The sequence below is a fragment of the Rhinolophus hipposideros genome (assembly GCF_964194185.1).
Source record: "Rhinolophus hipposideros genome assembly, chromosome: 22".
Lineage (NCBI taxonomy): Eukaryota > Metazoa > Chordata > Mammalia > Chiroptera > Rhinolophidae > Rhinolophus > Rhinolophus hipposideros.
Window position 1 is genome coordinate 9,310,811 of NC_138068.1, and position 24,069 is coordinate 9,334,879.

The 24,069-nt window shown below is 52.6% G+C and overlaps 1 protein-coding gene across 1 annotated transcript; it reads right to left on the reverse strand.

Moving 5' to 3' along the window:
• Window positions 1-17,424: 17,424 nt before the first annotated feature.
• On the reverse strand, window positions 17,425-19,526 carry CEBPB (CCAAT enhancer binding protein beta). Its single transcript, XM_081034361.1, has one exon. It carries the CDS (start codon window positions 19,070-19,072, stop codon window positions 18,023-18,025), a length of 1,050 nt encoding a protein of 349 aa, XP_080890487.1. The 5' UTR covers window positions 19,073-19,526; the 3' UTR covers window positions 17,425-18,022.
• Between the last annotated feature and the right edge of the window lie 4,543 nt (window positions 19,527-24,069).

The window sequence follows — 24,069 nt, forward strand, 5'->3', positions numbered from 1 at the left end:
TGGGCCTGCTCCAAAGCACCTAAAGGGGAAACTTAGGCAGAAGAACCTTGAATCTGCATTTTTTAGCAAACACCCCAGAGAGGAGGAACTCAGCGAGGGGTAGGGGAGATAACAAAATTGTGGACTGTTCAGCTGGGTTTTTGAGCTGTGTTCCCAGCTCAAGGGGTCCTGGGGGATACCGTGCCCCCCATCTCAGCAGCTTCCTTTTGTTTTGTTCATGTGGAAAGACTCCGGAAAAATTGGGAGGTGGGGGGAGGAAAGTGTTCTATGCAGCAAAATAAAAGCAATAATGAAGCTGAAAAACCAATATATGGGTAAACAGAGGCAAAGAAGGGTGATATGGCAAACCCAAGACTCCACAGGCCTTGGTGTTCATATGTAGCAAGGCTGAACTTCAACCCAGGTCTCCTAACTCTTAGGCCAGGAGTTTTCTATTGCATTCCACCCCACCCTGGTCCAGTCTCCCATCAGCTAGCCATTGCTTGTCCACGCACCCCCCCCCAATAATCTGCCCTCCCATCCATCCCTCCTCCACCTGTTCACTGTTCACACCATCACCCAGCCCACCCTTAGCCATCCAGGTACAGCCATCCATCCATCTCTCTGTCCATGATACAAGCACTCGTCCACCCACTCATCCTCCATCCTCCATCCAGGACTCAGAGCACCTACTATGTGCCAGGTGCCATTCTCAGCGCTGGGAACACAGCATCAATACGACAGACCTCTTCCCACCCCACAGTTTAGCACCTATGGGACAGACTGACCATAGATGGATAATCACACACATAGAGACCCCCAAACAGGGGTCCTGGCTGTGAGGACCGCGCACAGGAATGGAGGGGAGCAAGGGAGAGTCGGGGAAGGCCTCCTTGGGTGCAGACACAGTCCTCAAAGAATCAAGCAAGGAGTTGGCATGAACCTGGTAAAAAGGGAAGGGAACCGCATTCACTGAGGAGAGAGCAGCATGGGCCAACAGTGGAAGGAGGAACAGCAAGTTGGAGGAATGGGGAAAAGTCAGAGAGAAGGGACAGGTGGGATGTTCCACTTGCACCGTCCAGGCTCCTGCCTCTCTCCCCAAGAGAACCAGCCCCAACCTGCCCTCCCAGTCAGAACACTGTCTCCTTGGCCCCCCGCCAGCTCCCAGCTCCCCACCAGCCCTGGCCAGGCTACCTCTTCCCACTCACCTGCTGATCCCACCCCACTGCAGCGGTCCTTCCCTCCCCTACCGCAGCTCATGGGGGCACCAAGCCCTCTGTAGGGGGAGGCTGGGATGGATGGGTCCTCTCAGGCTGACCCAGCCCACCCATCGCCCACCCCATTAAAGATGAGGTTACTCCATTCAAAGCCTCCACACACCCTCTGCAGTAACACGACGCTGTTAACGAAATGCCTAGTGTGTAGCAGACCCTGGGCTCAGCACTTTCCACCATTTCTTTCATTTTGCTCTCTCCTCTGCCTGAATGCCACACCTCCCCCATAACCCTGGGAGGAAGAAGGCAAACCGTCTCCCTCGTCTGCTGAGTCCCACATACCACTACGACACACACCCCACACCCCACGCACTCACACAGTCCGCACACGCTGGCCTCCTGCTGCTCCTTACACAGAGAAAGCAGGGCCCCACCCCAGGGCCTTTGCACGTGCTGTTCCCCTTGCCCCAGATATCTCTTATGGCTCTCTCCTTTACCTCTTTCAGGGCTTTAGGTATCGCTTTCTCTCAGTGAGGCTTTCCCTGATCTCTGTAATAAAATGAAACAACACACACACACACACCAGTACTTCTCGTCTTCCTCTTCTTTAGTTTTCTCCACAGCATTTAAGTTCTTCTGCCTGACTGTATCCCCCACCATGAGAACGTAAACTTCATGAAGACAGAGTTGGGGGCTTATTTTCTGCTGTATCCCAAGCTTAGCACAGTGCCTGGCACGTGAGAAGTGCTCAGCGACGTCCTTCCTGAAGCACGTATTTGAGTCTCTCCTGCCTGCCTGGCTTGGGGTCTCAGATACAGCAGAGCACCAAATGAAAACATGATGGAAAGCAGCATCCGAGGCCCGGGGTCCAAGGCCTCACGCAGCCACTTCCCAGCTGTGGGACCTGAGAAGAATAGAGGACGCCCGAGGTGTAGCTGACAGACCAGCACTCCCTGCTGCCATCCCACTGGCTCCTCGCAAGGCCCTGGTGACAGCCGCAGTGCCACGATTCGTCTCCGGAAAACGCTGGGTTCAGTTATTATCAATACCATAGGGTGTTTGCTTTCACAGGATTCACAAGGAACTCCACTGACCACACCACACAGAGCCCCCAATGACCCAGAACTGGGTTTTGTTGTTGTCGTCGTTGTTTGTTTGCTCCTTGTAGTTCCATTAGTTCATGTACCAGCCATTTATTTCCTGGGCCCCAAGCATGTGAACTTGTAGAGTATCACGAATACCCATTACATTCAGGACTGGTACCCAGCGACTCAGAAACAAGGAGAGACAGGCCGGGAAATGTGGAGGGAGTGTGCGGACACGAGAAGACAAGCTCACGGAGTGAGCATTGCGGGGGCTGGGATTGGTGAAAATGTACCAGCTCTTCTGCACCTAGGTTATACGTCCATAACAGGTTTACATTTTTAAAAGTATACCAAAAAAAACAAAAAACAAAAAAAAGGAAGGACGGAAGGAAAAGATACACTGACACACAAGGAAAGTAATGCATAGACAAAGGTTGAAAGTTCACACACCGGAATCGTAAAATTTAGCTTACCAAGAACTTTCTCAGACCCCAGAGTGGAAATGAAGAGTTTTCTGAGTAACCTTCAGGCAGCCTGGGGGTCCTTTCTCTAGAACTTTTCCTTCCATGCCAGCTGCTTTAACATGCCCGTGTTTGTGAGGCCTCAGGGCAACAGGCTCCCCCCTGCCCACAAGCAGCAATAATAACGACAACAATAGCAGTTACCGTTACTGCGCCCTTAGTACGCGCGGGCATTACGTAGATCTTCACCCACATTTAACGCCTCGACTCTGCCCATCAATGCTGTTAGACAGATGCTCTCGGGGGCACGTTCTGGAAGTGGACACTGAGGCACGGAGAGGGGAGCCACCTGCCCCACCCCGCATAGCCAGATGGGCGCAGAGCTGGGATTCGCACCCAAGCCTGCAGGGCCCAGAGCCCACACGCTGGCCCAGGAAGGAAGGCAAAGGTCAACGGGAGGCAAGCAAGGTTGGCAGGGCCCCCCAGGCCAGGGAGCGCGTTCCGTGTGTGGGAGCTGCCGGCTGGGCTACCCTCTGTCCCACTGCCTCCCCTCCCACTTGGAGCGCCAGCTCTGAGCTGGAATGGTCTCTGCCAGGCGGTGGTTTCGCCACCCCCGCCAAGCCCTGGGGAGCCTCTGGGAGCCCAATAGGGCTGGCCAGCCTATGAGTGGAAGCCAGCACACTGGGTAAGGAGCGCACTCCGAGGTCACCCAGACCCCGTCCAAATCCCGCCTCTGCCACCCACCAGCCATGTGACCTCAGGCAAGGTACCCCCTCTCGAAGCTCATGTGTCTTTTTGGGTTTCTCCTCTGAACCTTGGGTGCGAAGGGCTGAGGTACCCGACTCTTCAGTCCACATGTCGCCATCACAGTCACGCAGGGCTCCTCTCTGGTTGCATTTATTTCTTCTCTTCAACCCCACTCCCCACTCCCTGCCCACCTCCTATGTTTGATACGCACCTTCAGTTAATTTTTTGACTTTGACTTTGCGTTTAACTTACGTAAAGTGCAGAAAAGGATCTTACTTAGTGAATTTTTCTCTCAAAGAATGTTCATACATGGGTAAATCCATGTGCTCACCACCCAGGTTAAGACAGAGAGCTTCTGCAGCAGCCCTGAAGGCTCTCCCGTGCCCCTTTCTAGGCAGTAACTCTACCCACAAAAGGAACCGCTATGCTGACTTCCAGATACGTCTGACCTGTTCCTGAAGTCCATCTCAGAGGAACCACACAGTATGTGGTCGTCTGTCTGGCTTCTTTCCCTCGGCACATGACTTCGAAGGTTCATCCATAGCGTGTGTGAATCAATAGCTTCCCGCATGTTGTTGCTGAATAGTATTCCGTTCACAGATGTATTATAATGCATTGGTCTCCTCACTTGCCGAAAGATATTTGAGTTGTTTCCAGTTTAGGGCTATTATAAATAAAATGGCTGCGAATATGCTTGCAGGTCTTTCTGTGGGCATGTATTTTCATTTCTCTTGGGTATATCGAAGGTCAAGTGTTTCCATTTGCTTTTTAATTTGTTTTGGTATAACTTTTGAACTTACAGAAAAATTACAAGCCTTATAAGATATCCTTCAGATTGTTATATTTTGTCCCACTTACTTCATCATTTCCCTTCTATTTATATTCTCTCTGTCCTGAGTTATTTGAGAGTCAGTTGTAGACATGATGTCCTTCAATCCCTGAACACTGCAACCTGGATCTCCTGTCTCATTCTCTCTCTCTCTCTCTCTCTCTCTCTCTCTCTCTCTGTCTCTCTCTCTCACACACACACACACACACACACACTACTGTTATCAAATTTAGAACGTGTGTCACTAATAAGCACTACAATCGAATCCATACATCAGATTCAATATTCCATAATTGTCCCCATAAAGGTCCTACTCAGTTTTCCTGGTAGGATCACACCTAGCTTCCTTCAGTTGTATTCAGGCTCTTTCAACAGCTCCTCAGTCTGTCCTTAACTTTCTTGTCCTTGACACTTTTGAGGACAGGCCAGCTATTTTGACGTATGTCCCTGCCTTGGGATTTGTCTGATATTTCCTCGTGGTTAGATTCAGGTCATGCATCTTTGCAGGGATATAACAGAAGTGTGATGCTGTGTTCTTCTTGTGTGTCCTGTCAGGTGGCACACAATTATGATTTGTCCCATTGCTAGAAAATGGGGATAATAAAAGCTCCCACCTCACAGAGCTGTTACAAGGATTAAATGAGACACAGCCCAAAGCCTGCTTGTGTCATTATTATCTCTCCTGCATTTGGAGCGAGCGCCAGGCATGAGATGGAAGAACAAACACAGGCCGTCCCCACACAGACCTGTCTCCTGGGCCCAGGATGCAAAGAGAGACAGAAACACACAGCAGGCAGACTACTAGTCAGACCAGGCTGGAGAGCCCTTGATGCTGGCTCAGCCTGATTCCCTGAGTGGTGGAGACCTGACGCCCTGAAAATGTAGACGGCTTCCCCAGCGTCACACAGAGAGCCACGCCAGGCTGCTGTGTCCTCCACACAAGGGTTTTCAACTGAGGCTAATTCTGCCCCCCAGGATCTCAGGAGATATTTTTGGTTGTCATAGTTGGGGGTGGAGGTGCTGTTGGCCTCTAGTGGGTGCAGGCCAGGGCTGCTGCGATGAATAAGACAGAGTCCCACAGCAAAGAATGATCCTGTCCCAAAGGCCAGCAGTGCTGAGGTGAGAAGCCCTGGTCCACACTGAGTAAGGACAGCGAGAAACAGGTGAGAATCTGTCCAACTTATGCTGCCCACTTTCTCCCAGGGCCCAACTGGCCCCAAATAAAAGGCAGTTCAGATCCTTCGGCCGCATCTAGCGCAGGAGCCCCCGTGGCACAAATGGGGTTTTGCTGCCTGAGCCTGTCTTTTTCTGAGTCCACAATGGTTCAAATCAGTGCTGTTGGAGAAGGTGTGAGGGTGTCACATCCTCTGAAGAGCTGGGGGATAGGGACTCACAGGGGTGTCAGGAGTCCTGGCCTAGAAATGGAGGGGCCGGGGGATCTTAAACCACCCCTGGCAGCCAGATTACTCGGTGGGGGCTCCTGAGATCCTGTCATCTTTTCTGGGCGCTGATTTTATAGTATCTGAGGTTCCAGGTGGTTCTAGTTCCAGAGAGAGGCAGAGAGAGACAGCTAACCTTGGCGTGTAGCAGACTCTCAGTAAATGATATGTTGAAAAAATGCATTGTGATAGTAATTGATATTTAGTGAGCATTTACTATGTGCCAGGCGCTGTTCTAAGCACGATGTACATATCATCTCATTTAATCTCACCACACCCTATAAGATAGATACTATTATTGTCATCCCCATTTTGTCGACGAGGAAACTGAGGCATAGAAAGGTTAAGTCACTTGCCCAAAGTCACAAGCTATAAAGAGGAACACGAATGAATGAATACCAGTCCCCATCTAGATTAGCATTTTTCCTTCAAATTACTGAATCAGAAGTCTGGTTACAACTCTCCTTGTGGCATAACAACCACAAGCCACGTCCCCTGACTTCCCTGGTCCTCTCCAGGTCAGCTCCTCTTCCTCTTACTGCCTTAGGGGGACTCTGTACCCAAACCTTAAGCCACAAAGGCCTGGAGACTCTAGTATAATGGGACCCTTTTGTTTATAAAGGGCTCACTTTCCACCACGCCCCACAATATACAACACTAAAGGATGTGATGAGACCCACTACACAGATGAGGAAACTGAGGCTCAGAAGGGGGAGGTCACTTATTCCAGGTCAAATATCTAAGTGAAAAAAGTAGGATGCGACCTCACATCCATCTGACTCATGAGCCTGACAGGGACATAGTAAAGGAGCAAAAAGCAACGAGGACAAACTGCCTGGCATTGGCCGGGGGGCCATGCACAGTCACCCTCAGTCGCACTGTCCCCAAAGTCCATCTCGGTATCCAGACATCCCAGCCTGTGACAGGCGCATTCACTGACTTTCATCATAACCCTGTTTGTAGCTCTGGGGACTCGGAGACAACATGAGTGTCCATCACACGGGGAACAGTTCATGGAAACGTGGCAGATCCACAGAGAGGAACACTGCTTCGGAGGCAAAGGCAGGGAGGTGGAGGGACACGGAGCAGTGTGGACACATCTCTAAAACACAGCAGGTCTGCTGCCCTTGTCCACCTGTGACCTATTTCATATGGCTGTCCAGTATGGCTCTGTGTGAGCTACAAAAAAGTTGGAAACAACCTAACTGTCCATCAAAAGAGGGCTGGTTAAATCATGATGGTACATCCATGCAATGGAATATTGTGTGGTCGTTAAAAAGAATGAGGCAGCTCTACACTATTGACATGAGCCAGCTGCAAAATGTATTATCGAATGAAAAAGGCAAAGTACAGACCAGCGTGGAAAGAGCTACGATGTGTGATATGTATAAATATCGTGTGTGTGTGTGTGCGCACGTGTGCTCACACAGATCATCTGAAACAAGAAAAACTGCTGGGAACGGTGGTGATCTCTGGGGAAGGGAACTGGGTGTGTGAGGGCAGAAGCGGGAAGCACACCAACTTTTCACTATAAAGCCTTTCAAAACCTCTGAATTTTGAACACTGCGTATAAGGTGTATACGCAAATTAAATAAAAAATTAGAAAGAAAAATGCACATAGGCCACAGGGGAGTTGAACTGAGATCATCCACGAGAATGCTGGGGCCCAAAGTAGGGTGAAGAGGGCATCCAATTGGGGAAGGAGGGAGCAGGGGTATGCAGAGACTGGACCCTGGTGATGTCGAGGGGACTGGTCAGATAAGTATGTTAAGAATAACAGGAGCCGATTTTCTCACTGTCAGAAAATATAGAAAGTGATATAACTAGAATATCTCCAAATATAGAAAAAGCCATAATTAGAACAAACTCTATAGTGCTGGACTGGAAATGGAGGAACCAGTGTAAAGTCATAGTTTTCAGACAGATAGATGGATGGATGGATGGATGGATGGATGGATGGATGGATGGATGGATGGATGGGTGGGTGGGTGGGTGGGTGGGTGGGTGGGTGGATAGATGGATGGATGGATGGATGGATGGATGGATAGATAGATAGATAGATAGATAGATGATAGATTAGATAGATAGATAGATGATAGATAGATAGATAGATAGATGATAGATAGATAGATAGATGATAGATTAGATTGATAGATAGATAAAGATAGATGATTGACAGATACATAGATAGTAGATAGATGATAGTCATTCAATACAGAAATAATGCCGATATAAATGCGTATCGATGTATCTATGTACACACATATAGTTCTTAGCTCTTAGCTCGACCCAGCAGCAATGAGCACACTTTGTGCTGAGACCTTGGTTTCTAACCACCATTCTCCACTAAAAGGGGTCAGCGCTCCTTAGAGAAATGGCTGATTCCAGGGCTGCAGCAGGGAAAGCACTAGATGTGCCTGACGTACCTCATGCCAGAATGATGGTGACAGTTCATGGAATGATGGTGACATATCAAAAGTGCACAGAAGCCAGCTAGAAGGGGCTCCCAGTGGCCATATATGGGAAAATTTGAACATACAAATAATTAATAATAATAATAATGTACTAAAACCTATTGAATAAAATTTAAAAATCCATGAGTCTATACTGATAAAAATAAATGAACACTTGAAAGTTTGATGAGGCACAGGATATGTATACAGTTTCAAAGTACCTCCCCTCAAATACTTATCATTACAAAGGGGGAAAAGGTAACTGTCAGATGTAAAGCCTGGCAGATAGCTCTTCAATCAAGGGATCAAAGTAACACCATAATTCTCATCACAAGGAAAAAGATTGTAACTATGTGAGGTCAGGGATGTTGACTAAACCTATTGCAGTGATCATTTAATGGCATATGCTCGTATACATATATCAAATCATTATGTTGTTCAACTTATATGACGTTACATGTCAATTATATCTCAGTAAACCCAGGAGGAAAAATGAACTTCATCCACAGTGAGACAAAGAGAAGAACACAGCATCACTTCTGTGATTTACCTTCCAATGATGAACAACCTGAATCTAACCACGAGAAAACAACAGACAAACCCAAAATGAGGGACAGGTGACAAAACAGCTGGCCTGTCGTCCTCAAATGTCAAGGTCATGACCATCAAGGAGAGACTAAGGAGCTGTTCTAGGTTACAGGGGAGTAAAGAGACGTGGCAACTACATGTAACATGTGATTCTGAACTGGATCCTCTTACTGGACATTATTAGGACAACTGTGAAACTCGAATGGGTCTGAGTAGATGGTAGTAATGTACCGTGTGAATTTGACGGTTATATTATGGTTACATAGAAAATGTCCTTGTTTGGAGGAACTATACATCAAAGTATTAGAGGGTGATAAAGCAACAGGTCAGCAATTTATTCTCCAGTCAGGGGAAAAAACCAACATATTCTCTGTACTGTTTCTGGAACTCTTCTACAAATTTGAAATCTACTTCAAAATAAAAAGTGCTACAGTCGGAATGTTTGTATTGACCGAAATCCATGTATTGAAATAACCCAAGGTGATGGTATTTGGAGGTGGGGCCTTTGGGAGGTGATTAGGTCGTGAGGGTGGACTCTCATGAATGGCATTAGTGCCCTTGTAAGAAGAGACCCCAGAGAGCTCCCCCGCCCCTTCTGACATATGAGGACACAGGGTCTACCAATCAGGAAGCAGGTCCTCACAAGACACCAAATCTGCCGGCAAGTTGATTTGAGCTTCTCAGAATCCAGAAGGATGAGAGAGAAATTTCTGTTTATATAAGCCACCCAGCCTATGGTACTCTGGTAGAGCAGACCAAACTGACTAAGACAGAGAGTTCTTTTAAAACAGAAAAAAAAGTAAGAAATAGAATAAGATCTAGGGTTGGATACCATGAACGGGAATTAAAACATACTCATAGCGTTTCCTATGAGTCAGCAAAGGCGCTCCTGGGTATATGCCCAACTGAAATATGCACATATGTTCACCAAAAGACATATATTCTAGAATGTTCATCACAGCCCAATTCTAAAGAGTTAAAGACTGGAAACAACTGAAATGTCCCTTAGCAATAAAGGGGGGAAATACATGGTGTATATCCAAGCAATGGAAATCTATTCAGGAACAAAAAGGAACAAACCCTGATATGTACACTCAACAAATTGGATGAATGTTACAGTTACAATGTTGAATAAAAGAAGTCAGACACAAAAGATTGTGTATTGTGTGATTCCTTTTAGATAAAGCGCAGAAATGATACAATTAATGTTTGCTGTTAGAAATCAGGATAATGATGAACTTTGGGGTGGGGGTGTCTAGAAGGGGCATGAGGGGCTCCTGAGGTGCTGGGACGGTCTGTTTCTTGATCTGGATGCTGGCTACACACATGGGTCCCGCAGGGAAAATTCTCTGAGCTGTGCCCCTGGGTTGTGTGCACTTTCCTGCGTGTGTATATTTCACTAAGAAAAAAGGACATAAAGTAAGGCGCTGATGAACATATAAGGACAGATATCAACCACATTGGAGTGGCGGGGTGAGAACTAGGTGGGATGGATGTGGGGAGCCAGCTGAAGGGGGGAAACAGAACAAAAGGCAATTGCATCCTAAGAATTGGGGAGCAGGATTCGCTACACGCTCTGTACCTGAGTTTCAAGACCACAGGAATGAAAGGATCCCCATTATCCATCCGCATGTCCCCACCAACACCCACGAGAGTCAGCGAGGCAACCTGGACGGCCAGCTCCATTTGGCCGGAGAGGACAGAGGCCTGGCTCACGTCTGGCCGCCCAGGAAGCTGACCGTGCCCCAGTTCTCTCTCCTCTACAGCCTCTCCTCTACAGCCACCCACCCGTTTCTCTGAGGAGCCTTCCTCCTCCCTAGCCACCTCCGTCCCCTCCAGGGCTCCAGGGCTGGAGCCTGTGATGCAGGGATCTGGTGACAGCTATAAAAATAAAAGCACGCCTGCCCAGCTCCCTGGCTTCCAGACTCACCTCACAGAGATCCCAGCTGGGCTGGCCCCAGGCTGCCTGGCAAAAGGCTCAGTGGAGCAGGTGGTGGTGGTGGCAGCATGGGGCAGAGGGGTTATTTGGGGTGGTGGGGTATCTGGTCCCAGCGCAACTGCCATAATGCTCTGTGAGCTGCAGCAGGGACTGACCCTCTCTGTCTCCAAACTGAGGGCCTCCTTGGTGCCTCACATATGGAGGGTGGGGAGCCGGGTTTGAGCTCCCTGGAGTTAGCCAAAGACAGTCTATCCACTGCAAGGCCTGACTCACGCCTGCCCTGATGCACACTGAGATTTCGGAGTGTCAGGGGAGATATCTGAGGACAGGCAGAACATTTTCATGGCAGAATGTCTTCATGCATCACTTCTGCAATTAAAATGAATTAAAAGAAATCCTTCCACCACATCTGATGCAAATTATTCTTCCTAAGCGAAGAGCAAGCCCTTCGTTCTGCATTTATGTGCAATAGTGTCAGTAGAACATTCTCCGACAAAGAAGCACTGGGGCACCACTAAGAAATGCAGGTCACAAAACGGCTCATACAGGTTGATTCCGTTTTGGCAAATGTATCAGAAATAGATTCAGCTGCCAGTAACACGAAGATAAAATGACAGAGACCTCAATGAGCAGAGATTTATTTTTCTATCATGTAAACAAGTCCAGAGCAAGCCAGGCAAGGACCTGTGTGGACCGGTGTGGCTCCACCACCACCAAGAATCCAAGAACCTTTTATCTTCTGGTTTCACCACCCTCACCATGTGGCTTCCATGCTTCAATGTTTGCCTCATGGTTCAAGATGGTCCCTGAAGCTCCAGCCATCACATCCGAGTTCCAGGCAGGAAGTAGAAAAAAGTAATGGGGGTGGGGGGAAGGGTTGCAGAGGAGGGAGGCAAAAGGGAATGTCTCTCATAACTGAGTCAGCCCCATTTAAAAAGCTTTCCTGGAAACCTCACCTACAACTTCTATTTATATCTCATTCGTCATCCCTAGCTGCAAGAGAAGCTGGGAGATGTATCCTAACTAGGGTACTTGCCCCAATAATAGAGGGGCTTTCATTGCTAAGGAAGAAGAAGGTAGGTGTAAATACCAAATAGACAACATTCGCTATAATGAAGAAAAACCACACATGGAATGAAAATTCTGGAAGGCAGTCTAACAGCTGCCACCTACAGAGCACTCTCTCTACAATCACCCTGTGTGCATTCACCTGTCAAATCTTTACAAAACTCTGTGAGGAATTTTATTCTCTTCTTGTTACAGATGGGGAAACTGAGGCACAGCGAGATGCAGTCGCTTGTCCCAAATCACAGCCAGGAAATGGTGGCTTCAGAACTAGAATGCAGGCAGCCAAATTCTACCATCTGGGCTCCTGACCCACCCAAATGGTAACAATGTTATCCATGATGATGGCGATGACTAAGGCTGTGTGCTGGCCCTGCTCTAAACACGTTACACGGATCAACTCATTTCTTCTTCACAGCAACCTTATGAGGCAGGTACTATTATTCCATTTTATAAATGACGAACTGAGGCACAGAGAGGTGAAGTGCCTTGCCAAAGGCCACACAGCAAGTGTTAACAGGGTTTATTTCTGGGTAGTGGAATTGTGGGTGCTTTTGCTGTCATCCTTTGATTGATACTCTGCATTCTCCAACCCTCCCACCATAATCATGCATTACTTGGGAAAGCAAATAAAAAGAAAACAGCCTTCTACCTGCCCCCTAACTCCCGACCATTCCCCCACCCCCAGAGGCCTCAGGGAAGCCTGGCCCTGCCTCCCACTCCAGCCTCGCCTCTCCCCCTCCTCGGCGCCCTCTCCCCTGCAGTGGAGGCTTCCCAAAGAACTCTCCCTCTCTTGGCTCCCAGCCTTTGCTCCTCTGGTACCCGCCTCCTGCCATGCCCTTCCCCTCATTCCTGCCTGTGAACAGCTCCCCGTGGCTCCAGGCCCTGGGTCAGAGGCTCCTCACCCACAAGGGCCTCCTGGGCCCAGGCAGCGGACCTCCCTGCGCCCTTCACCCACTGCACTTTGCCTCCTCCAGAGGCCAAGCGGCCTGTTTTGTCCCATCAACAAACTTGTCAAGGGCTTTCCAGACGCCAGGCCTTGGCAGGGACACCTAGTCATTCATCCTCAAAGACTCACCCTGGCCTCCACTGCTCCCGCATGAAGGACACGACACTGCCACCCCTCTGTCCTCCTCTCCCCTTTCTACCCCGGGCTGCCTGTACTCTATCCACACTGGCCCTGCGCTCTTTCCCTAACATGCTGAGCTCTGTCCTGTCTCAGGGCCTTTGCACCTGCTGCTCCTGCTGCTTGAAATGCTCTCTCAGTACCTTTCCCAGTCACCCTCTACAACTTCCCCCAAGGCCTTTGTTGCCACCTGAAATTAGCTTGCTCATTTACTAATTGTTTGTTGTCATCTTTCCACCGGAGTGTCAGCTCCAGGGGCACAGGGACTGTCTCCCTTGATCCTGGCTGAGTATGTGAATGGAACCTGGCTGCTCTTTGTTCACAGGTTAGAAAGCCCAGGCCCAGATTGGCCAAGCATCTTGCCCGAGGTCAACCAGCAAGGAAGGAACAAAGCTTGGAGCTCCCCACTCCATATTACCCCTCAAAGGGTATTCAAATTGTGGTTTGCCCACCTGGTTCCCCACAGGGCAGTGACTGGCAGACTGGAAAGTGGCTCAGCCTGAGGCTCAAATGGACCTCGATTGGAATTCCACCTTTTCTGCTTTGTGGGCAAGAGACATCCCTTCTCAAAGCCTCAGGTCCCCGCTCTTTGAAGGGGGTCTCCTACTTCTCGGCCTCGGAGGACACCCAGGAGGGGCTCAAACTGCACAGGCTGGAGCCCCAGAAGCCCCCCAACTCCTCAGCTCACCCTGGCCTCCCTCACTCCCCTGCACATGGCCACAGCTAATGCGAGGCTGAAAACCCCCAGCGAGGGGCAGCCAGCCAGCTGGGGCAGCTGGGACTCCACCACCAGTCATCCAGGAGGTCAGCCAGGGCAAGACAGGACTAAAGTGGGAGGGCAGAAAAACCGAGCAAACGAGAGGACTCGGGGCTCGGGGGGAGGCAGGAGGCAAGGTGTCTTGGGTTCAAGGCCTCTTTGAATTCATGCCTAAATTCAAATGTTACCTCAGTCGCTCACCAGCTGCTGGTCCAGTGACTTGGCCTCTCTGTGCCTCAGCTTCCCACCCAGGGGAGGGGAATGATAAACAACCCCCACGTCACGAGGTTATTGTGAGGCTAATGCACAGAAAGTACGCACAAGGCCACTGAGGAGTGAGCGCTCCATAAAGCAAGCTCGGGCCCCCACACCTCACCTCACTCAGGCATCTGCTCGAACGCCCAGCTCTTAGGAGAGGCCTTCCTGGACCTCCCCTCCCCTCCCTGCCCCCCTTTCCTTCCTTCACAGCCCTTGCCCCCCCCCCACCTGCCATTATCTTGTTCCAGTTACTGGATACTGTCTGTCTCTCCCTATAAGTTGTCACCTCCACGTGGGTCACCACATGTCCCCAGCACCCAGCGTAGGTCCTGTACACAGCAGGTGCTAAATAAACGCTTGTTGAATACATTTTAAAAGGACCTGGACAAATAAGTGTCTCAGAGATGAGGACAAAACAGTCCCCAGGAGGTCTGGACAGGACTTCAGGGGAGGAGGATACATTCTTTAAGTGTTTACATGGAGTCAAAACTCCATCTGAAGTCCCCCTTCCCTTTCCTACTTCCGCCATTCTTAGCTGTACGACTGTGGACAGGTTACTTCCCCCTCTGAGCCTGTTCGCTTCGCAGGAAAATGCCAATAACAAAGCCGAGGCCTCCAAGAGGCCGATGAGCTGATTAAACTGGCCAGCATGCCCTGAGCACAGGGCTCGGCACCCAGCAGTATCTCCTGAACTTTCCTTTCTGACACGCACTTTCTCCTTGGTAAGATCAGCAGGCCATGGGATATTACATAAGATTATGAGGTATGAATGTGTTTTGTCAACTCTCCTGTCCTGCACAAACACTAGTTGGGATTCCCACTGGCCTCAGTGGTCAACCCCACTTCAGTGGGTCTGTGGTTGACATGAGAAGCCCTCTCAGGCAAATGGAAGGATGCAGCCAATCCCTCCACACCGAAGCCGTGGAGTGGTGCTTTGCGCACTGCACACACTGAACTCGTATCCGCTATTGTTCCTGTTCCTCCAGGCACGTCCCTGGCCTCCTGGGCTCCCCGAGCGCTTCACCCCATCCTACTCTCATTTCCCAGCCTTTGAATGGACTGGTCCCGTCACCCTGCAAGGCTTAAGCCCTCCTAGCTTAGTGATCCATGGGGTGGGTGTCCCCCAATCTAAGGCATTTCCCCACATCCTTTGGGCACAGCTGTCCACAATGTTCCCGTCACAAGCCACCCAGGCCATCAGAGCCTTCAACCTGTTAAGTATGTTTCCCAGCACTCTTCAGGGGCAGTCAGAGGGACTCAGGTTCAAATCCCTTTTCTGTTGATTCCAAACTATGAGACCATGTGCAGGTCACTTAGCTATGATGTTTGAGGTACCTGAACTTGGAGCCGGACAGGCTCAGGATTTGAGGCAGGGGCTGAGATTACAAGCCAGGCTCTCCGCCCCAAGCTTTCCCGAGACCTGGAATCTTACAACCGGCTCCACCCGTTCTACCTTGAGTACTAACCCTACTTCTGTGGGCCTCAGTTTACTCTTATAAAATGGATATAATACAATCCATGGAGGGCTTATGTAGATGAAAAGCAGGACATGTGTGTAAGGAGCTGTGCTCCATGCTGGTTGAGAGAGCTCTCAGCAAAGGGCAGCTGGACGTCACTGTTTGGCCAGGCTGCTCCTCCCTCACATCCTTTGTATCCTCTGAAAAATGGGTGAGCAGCAACCACCAGCCAACTCTCGGTGACAAAGGGAAGAGCAGGGATTGGAGAGATTCATTCCTCAATTGTGACCCTCCCCACCCCAAAGACTGAGCTACCTCCTTCCCCAGGTCCATACCCGCAGCCTTGGCCATTCAGCAGGTAAATCCTAGAGGCAGTTGAGCAGAAGTGTTGTCGCTGGTACTCAACTGATTGGAGGCTCCTGGGTCCCAGGCGGTCACCCGGCCGCCCAGAGCAGAAAGGAGACGTGTACAGGGCCACCCGGGAGGCCCAGAGCCAGAGGGAGGTTCTCTCTGCCCAGCGCTCCGCACAGCCCTCGTGCCACCACAGGAGATGTCAGCATTAGGGACATGGATTTGCCTTGATCCGCAGCTCCACCATGGTGGGGGCTGAGTGTCTCTGTCCCCCACACCCCAGGCTCCCACAGTGAAAGTACAACCAGGCTCCCAAAGGGAAAGGAAGGGAAAAAGCATTTCCCACTCTCAAACCACAAGATCAACAGCTGCTCCCAAGATCCCAGGCTGCCCCAAGGCCCTTGGCAAACTAATCGATGAGGCCCCCCACTCTTAGGGCAAGGGGACCCCAAACCAGTTTCTTGTCCATGGGGATCTGACAGCCAAAAAACTGCTGTAAAAACAGGCCTTCCAATAGTACCCACCTCTCCAAAGGTGGTTGTGACGTTGAAATGAGATGGGGCAGGTCCAGGGTTTACCGGCCGCCTGGCCCCTGGCAAGCACTCGACAGACTCTTACTGCACTACAGACTGGGGTGCCAAATGCCAGGAGCCTCCCAGCGAAAAATAACAAGAGCAAAGGCTTATATAACACCTCCTGCGTGCCAGGCACCGCGGGACACTGTGCGTGTATCCACTAACCCCTCTGTCTACATCCTCAACTCTCAGGAATGCCGTCCAGGGCTGGAATGGGGGTGTGGGTGCAAGGCGGAGGGGCGGGAGGTTAGGGGGCAGGGACGCAGAAGCCTTGCCAGGGGCCAGTTCTGTCCAAGGGAATCAGGAACCAGGGGCCCCAAGTTCAAACCTAGGTTCAGCCACCTTGAACAAGCAGATAAGGCTGGGCCTCCGTGTCCACATCTGGGCAAAGAGGGCAAGTGGTAAATCTATGGCCAGGAAAGGGAGTGGAAGTGCAAGAACACTTCCCCCCTCCTCCCTCCATCTGGAGGCTTCTCCCCTCCTGCCAGCCGGCCAGAGACACCCAAACAGGCCAGTGATACACAAACACAAGCTCGCCCACACACCCAGGCTCCTCTCTTAAAATATATATACACACAAAATATTTTTTAAACAGCCCACCCCACCACTACACTTACCAAAAGAATCTGCCCCAACTTAGGCTCAGCGGGACCAAAACCTGTACTCACTTCTCCAGTAGTCACAGGCCCTAAATACTGTGCAGGGGTCACAGACCTCCAGGCCCCTCCAAACCCAAGCCTGCCACTCAAGATCTGCCAGAGGCCCTGGGCCCCCTCCCCAAGCGGGGTTCCCAGTCACTCCTCCCCAGCACCCAGGGACCCTGAGTCACCCTGAAAGCCTGACCCAGCACTTTTCTGCCCCTCCCCCCATGGCTCATATCCCCTTCTCCAAGCACAGGCCCTGGGGGGAGTGTAGCAGAAGAGGAGGAAAAACAGCTGCAACACCCCCTCCCAACCACCAAAAAAGCCAAAAATATTAGCAGCCCCCCCACGCACAACAAACCCCCACACCAGAAAAGCAAAAATAAAATCATAGAAATCCAAAATAAAGAAAAAAATCAAAAGCCAACTACTGCCCCCAAAAGGCTTTTTAACCATTCTCAAAAAAAAAAAAAAAAAAGTTTATTAAAAGTGTTCTTAATGCTGGAAACGGAAAAGATTCCCAAATATACAGACGCGTCTTTTCTCATAGAAATAGATTATTTTTTATAATACAAAAAAAAGACCAAAAACAACAACATCAACAGCCACAAGCCGGGAGAAACATCTTTAAGCTATTACTCAGGGCACGGCTGACAGTTACACGTGGGTTGCGTCAGTCCCGTGTACACACGCGTTCAGCCATGTTGAAGCCGATTGCATCAACTTCGAAACCGGCCCGCCCGCCGGCGCCTGGAGAAGGGGCAGCGGGAGAGCCAGAGTTTATCATTCATCTGTACACAGACATTTCTTCTTTAAATACCACGGGCGGGCGCCCCATCCGCTTGTGCTGTTGATGTGGACAAAAATATAGATATATATATAATAAAATATTAAAATTACCGCCGAGCTCCCCGCGCTGCCAAGCGCCCCAGTGCCAAAGTTCTGCCGGCGCCACCGGGGGCGGGGGCGGGAGCGCGGGCGCTTCCCGGAGTCTCGCGGCCGCGGCGCGCCCGGCAGCGCGGAGGCCGGCCGGCAGGGGGACGCGCGCGGGGGTCGCGCTAGCAGTGGCCGGAGGAGGCGAGCAAGGGCTCCGGCAGCTGCTTGAACAAGTTCCGCAGGGTGCTGAGCTCGCGCGACAGCTGCTCCACCTTCTTCTGGAGCCGCTCGTTCTCAGCCGTGAGCTCCAGGACCTTGTGCTGCGTCTCCAGGTTGCGCATCTTGGCCTTGTCGCGGCTCTTGCGCACGGCGATGTTGTTGCGCTCCCGCCGGATCTTGTACTCGTCGCTGTGCTTGTCCACGGTCTTCTTGGCCTTGCTCTTGACCTGTGAGGGCGCCGGCACCGCCCCCCCGTAACAGGCGGCCGGGGGCGCCTTGGCGTCGGCGGGGCTCGGCGTGCCGGGCGGGCTGGACGACGAGGACGTGGACAGGCTCCCGCTGCTGCCGCTCGGCACCGCCTGGTAGCCGAGGTAGGCGCGCAGCGCGTACGGGAAGCCGGCCGCCATGCCTGCGCCGCCGCCGCCGCCGCCGCCCGGCGCTCCAGCCTCCTCCTTCCGCTTGCAGTCCGCGGGCTCGAAGCCCGGCTCCGCCTTGAGCTCGGAGGGCTGCGGTGGCGGCGGCGGAGGCGGCGGGTGCAGGGGCGCAAAGCAAGCCGGGTGCAGCGCACCCTTGGCGGCCCCCAGGCGGCTCAGGCTCACGTAGCTGTACTCTCCCGCCTTCTTGCAGTTCTTGCCCCCGTAGTCGTCGGAGAAGAGGTCGGAAAGGAAGTCGTGGTGCTGCCCGGAGGAGGCGGGCGCGGAGGCGGGCGCGGGCGGAGCCGCCTCGAAGGTGTCCGTGGCCGTGGCCGGCGCCGGGGCCTGCGGCGCGCCCAGCGGCTCCAGGTACGGGCTGAAGTCGATGGCGCGCTCGTGGTCGCCGATGCTACCCAGCTCGCCGGCGGGGGGGCGCGGCCCAGGTCTGGCCGCGGGGGGCGCCGCGGGGGCCGCCTTGCCGCCGTACGCAGCAGCCAAGCAGTCCGCCTCGTAGTAGAAGTTGGCCACTTCCATGGATTTAAAGGCAGGCGGCGGCGGCAGGGGGAGACATGCTGGGTCCCAGGCCACCAGGCGTTGCATGAACGCGGGTGCCCAGGGAGGGGGCTCGGCGCTGCCCGCTCCGGCCGGCCCGCAGGTGGCGCGGCCTCCTGGCTGCGAACTGTCGCCGCTGTGTCGCTGCTGCTGCTGCTGTTGCTGTTGCTGCTGCTGCTTCTGTTGCTGCTGGTGGTGCTGGGGTGGCCGCTACTAGTGCGGGGGCTGGAGGTTGGACCCTCGGGTGGGTCCCCTTCCTGGTCCCGTGCGCGGCTCTGACTCGCTAAAGTTTCTCCTGAGCCCGGTTATTTATAAGGCGGCCCATGGCAACGGCTGCGTCACGGCCTGGCGGCCTCCCCGGCCCCTCCCGCCGCCGCCGGGACACGGCCACACCGGGGCCGCCTGAGACCCCCGGGAGGTCGGCAGTCTAACAGGAGACCAGGGGCGCGCCCTCGGGGGTCCTGGGGCTCGGGGGGGTGCAGCTTCACGCCCCCTGCCCACTCCCACCAGACGGCCCCGGGATTGGGAGCGAGAAGGGGAGGTGCGACCCCGCCCCCAGACCGCCCCCTCTGGGCTGTAGGCTGTACTGAAAGGGGGGGTGGAAGCCCGGACGGGGCAACACGATCGCCTTCCCCCACCAGAAACACGGCGGCGGCCCGCCCCCTGCTGGAGGAGGCGGTGGCTTCAGGATCCGCGGCTTCCAGCCCCGACGCCCCAAAGGCAGGGTGCTCCCCAGGCGGGATCCTGGAGACCTCAAGCCCCAGCTCTGGTTTCTGGGGAGGTAATCCATCTCCCGGATGTGGCCCCGCCCCTAAACTTGCCCCTATCCCTCGCTCTTAGGACATTACGCGCCTGTGGCGACTCTTCTCTTAATGCCACTTTCAGTAGGAGGACTTTGGAGGGGGGACGGGCAGGTCAGGGGCGCCCTGCACTGGAGCCTCTGCCTGGGTTGGCCGCGCCCCCCAGCCCCACCCATCGCACCTGCCCGCCCCCTTAGACCACACCTGGGTCTTCTCCAGCCCCACCCCACCCTGACCTGGGCTGTCAGGAGGGTGGAAGGGGCAGGGTGCTCGGCTCTGCCACGCTGTGTAACTTGGGCGAGTTACTTCACTTCCCTGAGTTCCATGAAGGTATCCTTACTGTTCCTTTTAGTTGTATTACTGTCTCCACCACAGACAACCAAACATAAGTCTTAGTTTTAAGTCCACTCTGGGAGGCACATCAGAAAGAAGGACCTCCCCCAGAGGGCACAAAGAGGACCAGAGGGGGCCTGGCATACCTAAGGCCACATGGCTTCATGTCCCCCATTAGTCTCAAAAACAAACCCCTTCTCAGCTCCCTAAGACCTATCTGCCAACTCAAGGCCACAAAACCTGTTTCTGAGGCTGGGAGATGGGGGGAGGGGGTCAAACCAGGCCCCACTGGGGGCCGTGCGGGAGAGAGAAGGGACTTCCTCCATTTTTACCAAGTCCCCATTGTGCACTGTGGGTGAACCTGGACCCGGGGTTCACTTTTCCATCCTGCCAGAAGGAGGCTTTTGCTGCCCCTGGTTCAAAGCTGGGCAAATGGGCCATGTCCCATCCTGGATTTGAACATACACCTGAGGCCCTCCCTGATGAGCAGCCCCTTGCCCTCTCCGGCCCCATTCCTAGGCCATTTGGGCAGCTCCTTGGGCCTACCCCTCTGTCACTCAGGCCCAGGCAGGAGCTCCCAGCTTGTGTGGGGCTGACCCCCGGCCCACTGACCCCAGCCCTGGCAAGCAAGCAGGCATTGCTCAACCTTCAACGTTATCTGCTGAGCTGGGGTGACCTCTGCCCTGGAGAGCTGGAGAAATGACATCTCCGAGAGCGCCCTTGAGGGGTGGGGGGCAGGGCGGGGCAGGATGAAACGCTGGCCCGGCCTCTTAGCTTTCCAGGCCTTCCCAGCACCAGGGAGGGATCCGAGGCCCCAGGGCCCGCCAGCCAGGCCTTCCGAGATGTAAAGTGGGACACTCAGGTCTGAGCTTGAGGCCCACCACCTCCGAGATGCCCTCCTGCTCCACTTGCTAGTGAACTTCCTTCCTGGCCCTTATCTCCAGCTACCATTATCCTAGTTGTCTGCCCCCACCCCAGACTGACTGCACGTGAAGACTGTCCCTTCAGTACTAGAGCTCCTGGGCTGGGCATGCCCAAAATTTACCGGGGAATGAGTGCACTTGCTGTTCCCTCGGGACCAAGAAGACTGTCCCACCAGCTCTGCCCAAGGCTCAGCCCAAAGGTTAGCACCTCGAAGGAGCCCTTCCTGACCCCCCCCATCAAATGCCCCAGGCCCTTAGTTGCTCCTTTCACACCCCTGCTTTATTCCCTTGACTGTTCTCATTACTATCAAAATCATTCCAACCACTCATCTTGCTTTCTCTCCCTGCTGCCTCCTGCCCATGTCAGCTCCACCAGGGCAGGGATTTTTGTTTTGTCCACTGTTGTTCCCCATTGCCCAAAACAGTGCCTGGCACACAGAAGGCACTCAACAGATGCGGGAGGCTGAGAAGATGAGGTCCTCCAGTAGCTGGGCTGTGTGACCTCAGGCAGGATGGCTCCCGTCTCTGAGCCTCAGAAGCTGCCTTCCAAACTGGAGAAGCAGTGAGACTTGGGGGCGTCTGAAGCTAATTGGAGGATTTGTTGTGTGTCCTCAAGCCACTCTTCTACCTTCTCTGAACCGCATTTTAAGCTCTTTGTATGTTTTAACTCATTTAATCCTGATTATTTAGAGGAATCAGGTCCTGTAATTAATATCCACTTTACAAATGAGGAAACTGAGGCCCAGCAGAGCTAAGTGTGCCTGCTCCAGTTCACATTAAAGGGGTGGGAAGGATTAAAGTCTCTCCAGCCTGATCTTCCCCTTTGGGTTTGTAATAAGTCATAACAAGTCTGACGATGTGAACCCCATTTTCTGAATGGAAAAACTGAGGTCCAGAGAAGAGTGGCCCGGGATCACACAGTGAGTCAAAAAGGAACCCAGACCGCGGGGACTGGCCCTGAAGGATGAGACTCAGTCCCATCAGGTCTTGCCCTTCTGGCCTCTGGAATGGAAGTGTGCCCACCAAATACTGAGCCTTTTGCTTTCCTCCCTTCCCTGCCCAAGATTCCCCCTTCTGGCCTGAAAGTAAAATCAGTGGCAGTTCCCACCTCGGTGCCACCCTAGGTGTCCTGCAGGGAGGCTGCGTGCCTGCTCGGGTGACGGTGACGTCAGCCCTTGTTTTCACAAGGCTGTTGCTCAACAGGCTCAGCCTGCTGCCTTACCACGAACGCTCAGCCTTTCCCGAGAAGGGGGCTGATGGGAGCTGAACCTCTATGGCCCAGAGGGCCGGAGCACACCCAGTGGCCCTGCAGGCAGCGAGAGCCCAGAAACCGTGATTCACCTGACACCACCCACAGCGATCACTCCCAGCTACGTCCTGCGTAGGTGTTTGTAGGAAGCTGGGCTGCGCAGGGTCTCAAACCGGCCACCAGCAGCCAAATCCAACCCACAGACGTGTGCAGTTTAACCCCATGGTGTTTTCTTTGTTTTGTTGTTGTTGTTCTCAATGAATTTATTGCCAACATTTTAAAATTGGGAGACTTCACATCAAAATTCAAATTTCCAACTTCTCTTTTACACCGAAAGCCCGGGGCTGAGCTCACCCACATGGCTAGGAGCGGTGGGCAGGAATCAGGTGGGGGCCATAGAGGGAACAGGCACTGTCCTCCCCAGATACACGCCCTCCTCTGCCCGCAGACTGCTTTCAGAATCCCTTCCAGTCTGCAGCTTTTCCTTGGCCCCATTTTTTGGAGGAGGAAACTGAGGCAACTTGCCCAAAGGAAGCCCCATTGTTGCTGCTTTGATGAGAGTGATCAAGGTGTTTGAGAGGGGCTTAGAGATCACCCAGTGTGTAAAAAAGAAGGCAGAAAAGGGACCCATCAGAGACGGTCCGTGGAGGTTGTCTCTAGTGGATTTGGAGCAGTGGCATTGCAGCAAGGATCGGACTTTTGTTCTTGCTGCCTGTACCCTGGCTGCAACACTCTGGGGTCCCCTTTACACCTCGGTCCCTGATCTAGAAAATGGGGGGTGATGTCCCCACTCTCTTGGGTGTTCTGGGCCTGCTGTTCCACGCTGGTCCCAGCAGCACATGGGAGTGCATCAGACCGCTTAGCCTCACAAAGGCAGGTCACAAAAACCTCACAAAGGAGGCAGGTGGGAAACGCCCAGAGATGGTTAAGATGTCCCCCAAGATAACAGTGAACTGGTAAAAGAGCCAGACTTAGAGACACACACCCTGACCCCAATGTCTGAGATTTTCCCCACCATGCCTCCTCTGCCTAATGGGGCTGAGATTAGATGCCTAAGGGCTGCCAGGCCCAATGTCCTGGGATCTGGAATTTGGGCGTCCTGGGAGACGCTCAGGGCTGCCTGCAAAACTTGCCTGGGCTTATGCTGCCACCATGTGGCAGGCTCTACGAAGGGAGGGATTTAAATAATCCTTGGCAATGGGCCCTTGCTTTGGGATACACAGGTCAGTACTCTGGATATGACAGCTTCTCACATGACACGAGCAGACCGTTGAAAGAAATAAAAACTGTCCAACAAACAGACAGAAGGTGCTCACTTGTACTTAGTCATTCAGCAAATATTTTTTGGCACCTACTGTGGCTCATGCCCTAGAGACACTCCTGACAGAAACGATTCCTGTTCTCGTGGAGTTGACATTCCCCTTGGGGAAGACAAACAATAAACAAGATAAAGAAAAAAGTATACATTGTGTTACTTTCTGGTAAGCACCATGGAGAAAAATACAGCAGAGGAGGGGGATGGGAATGCGAGGGAGGGGGGAGTATTTTAACTTAAAATTAGAGTGGTCAGAGGAGGATTCCTTGAGGTGATATTTGAGGAAAAATATGAATGCGGTGAGAAAGCGGGCCATAAAGGTAGCTGTGGGGAGAGTTGCCAGGCAGGGGAACAGCAAGTGCAAAGGCCCTGAGGTAGAAACCTGCCTGGCCCATGCAGTTGCTGTGGGTAGAGTACAGGGAGAG

What these genes read in the sequence shown, in the direction of transcription:
- CEBPB (XM_081034361.1), bottom strand. Translation starts at nt 19,072, where the DNA reads ATGCAACGCCTGGTGGCCTGGGACCCAGCATGTCTCCCCCTGCCGCCG.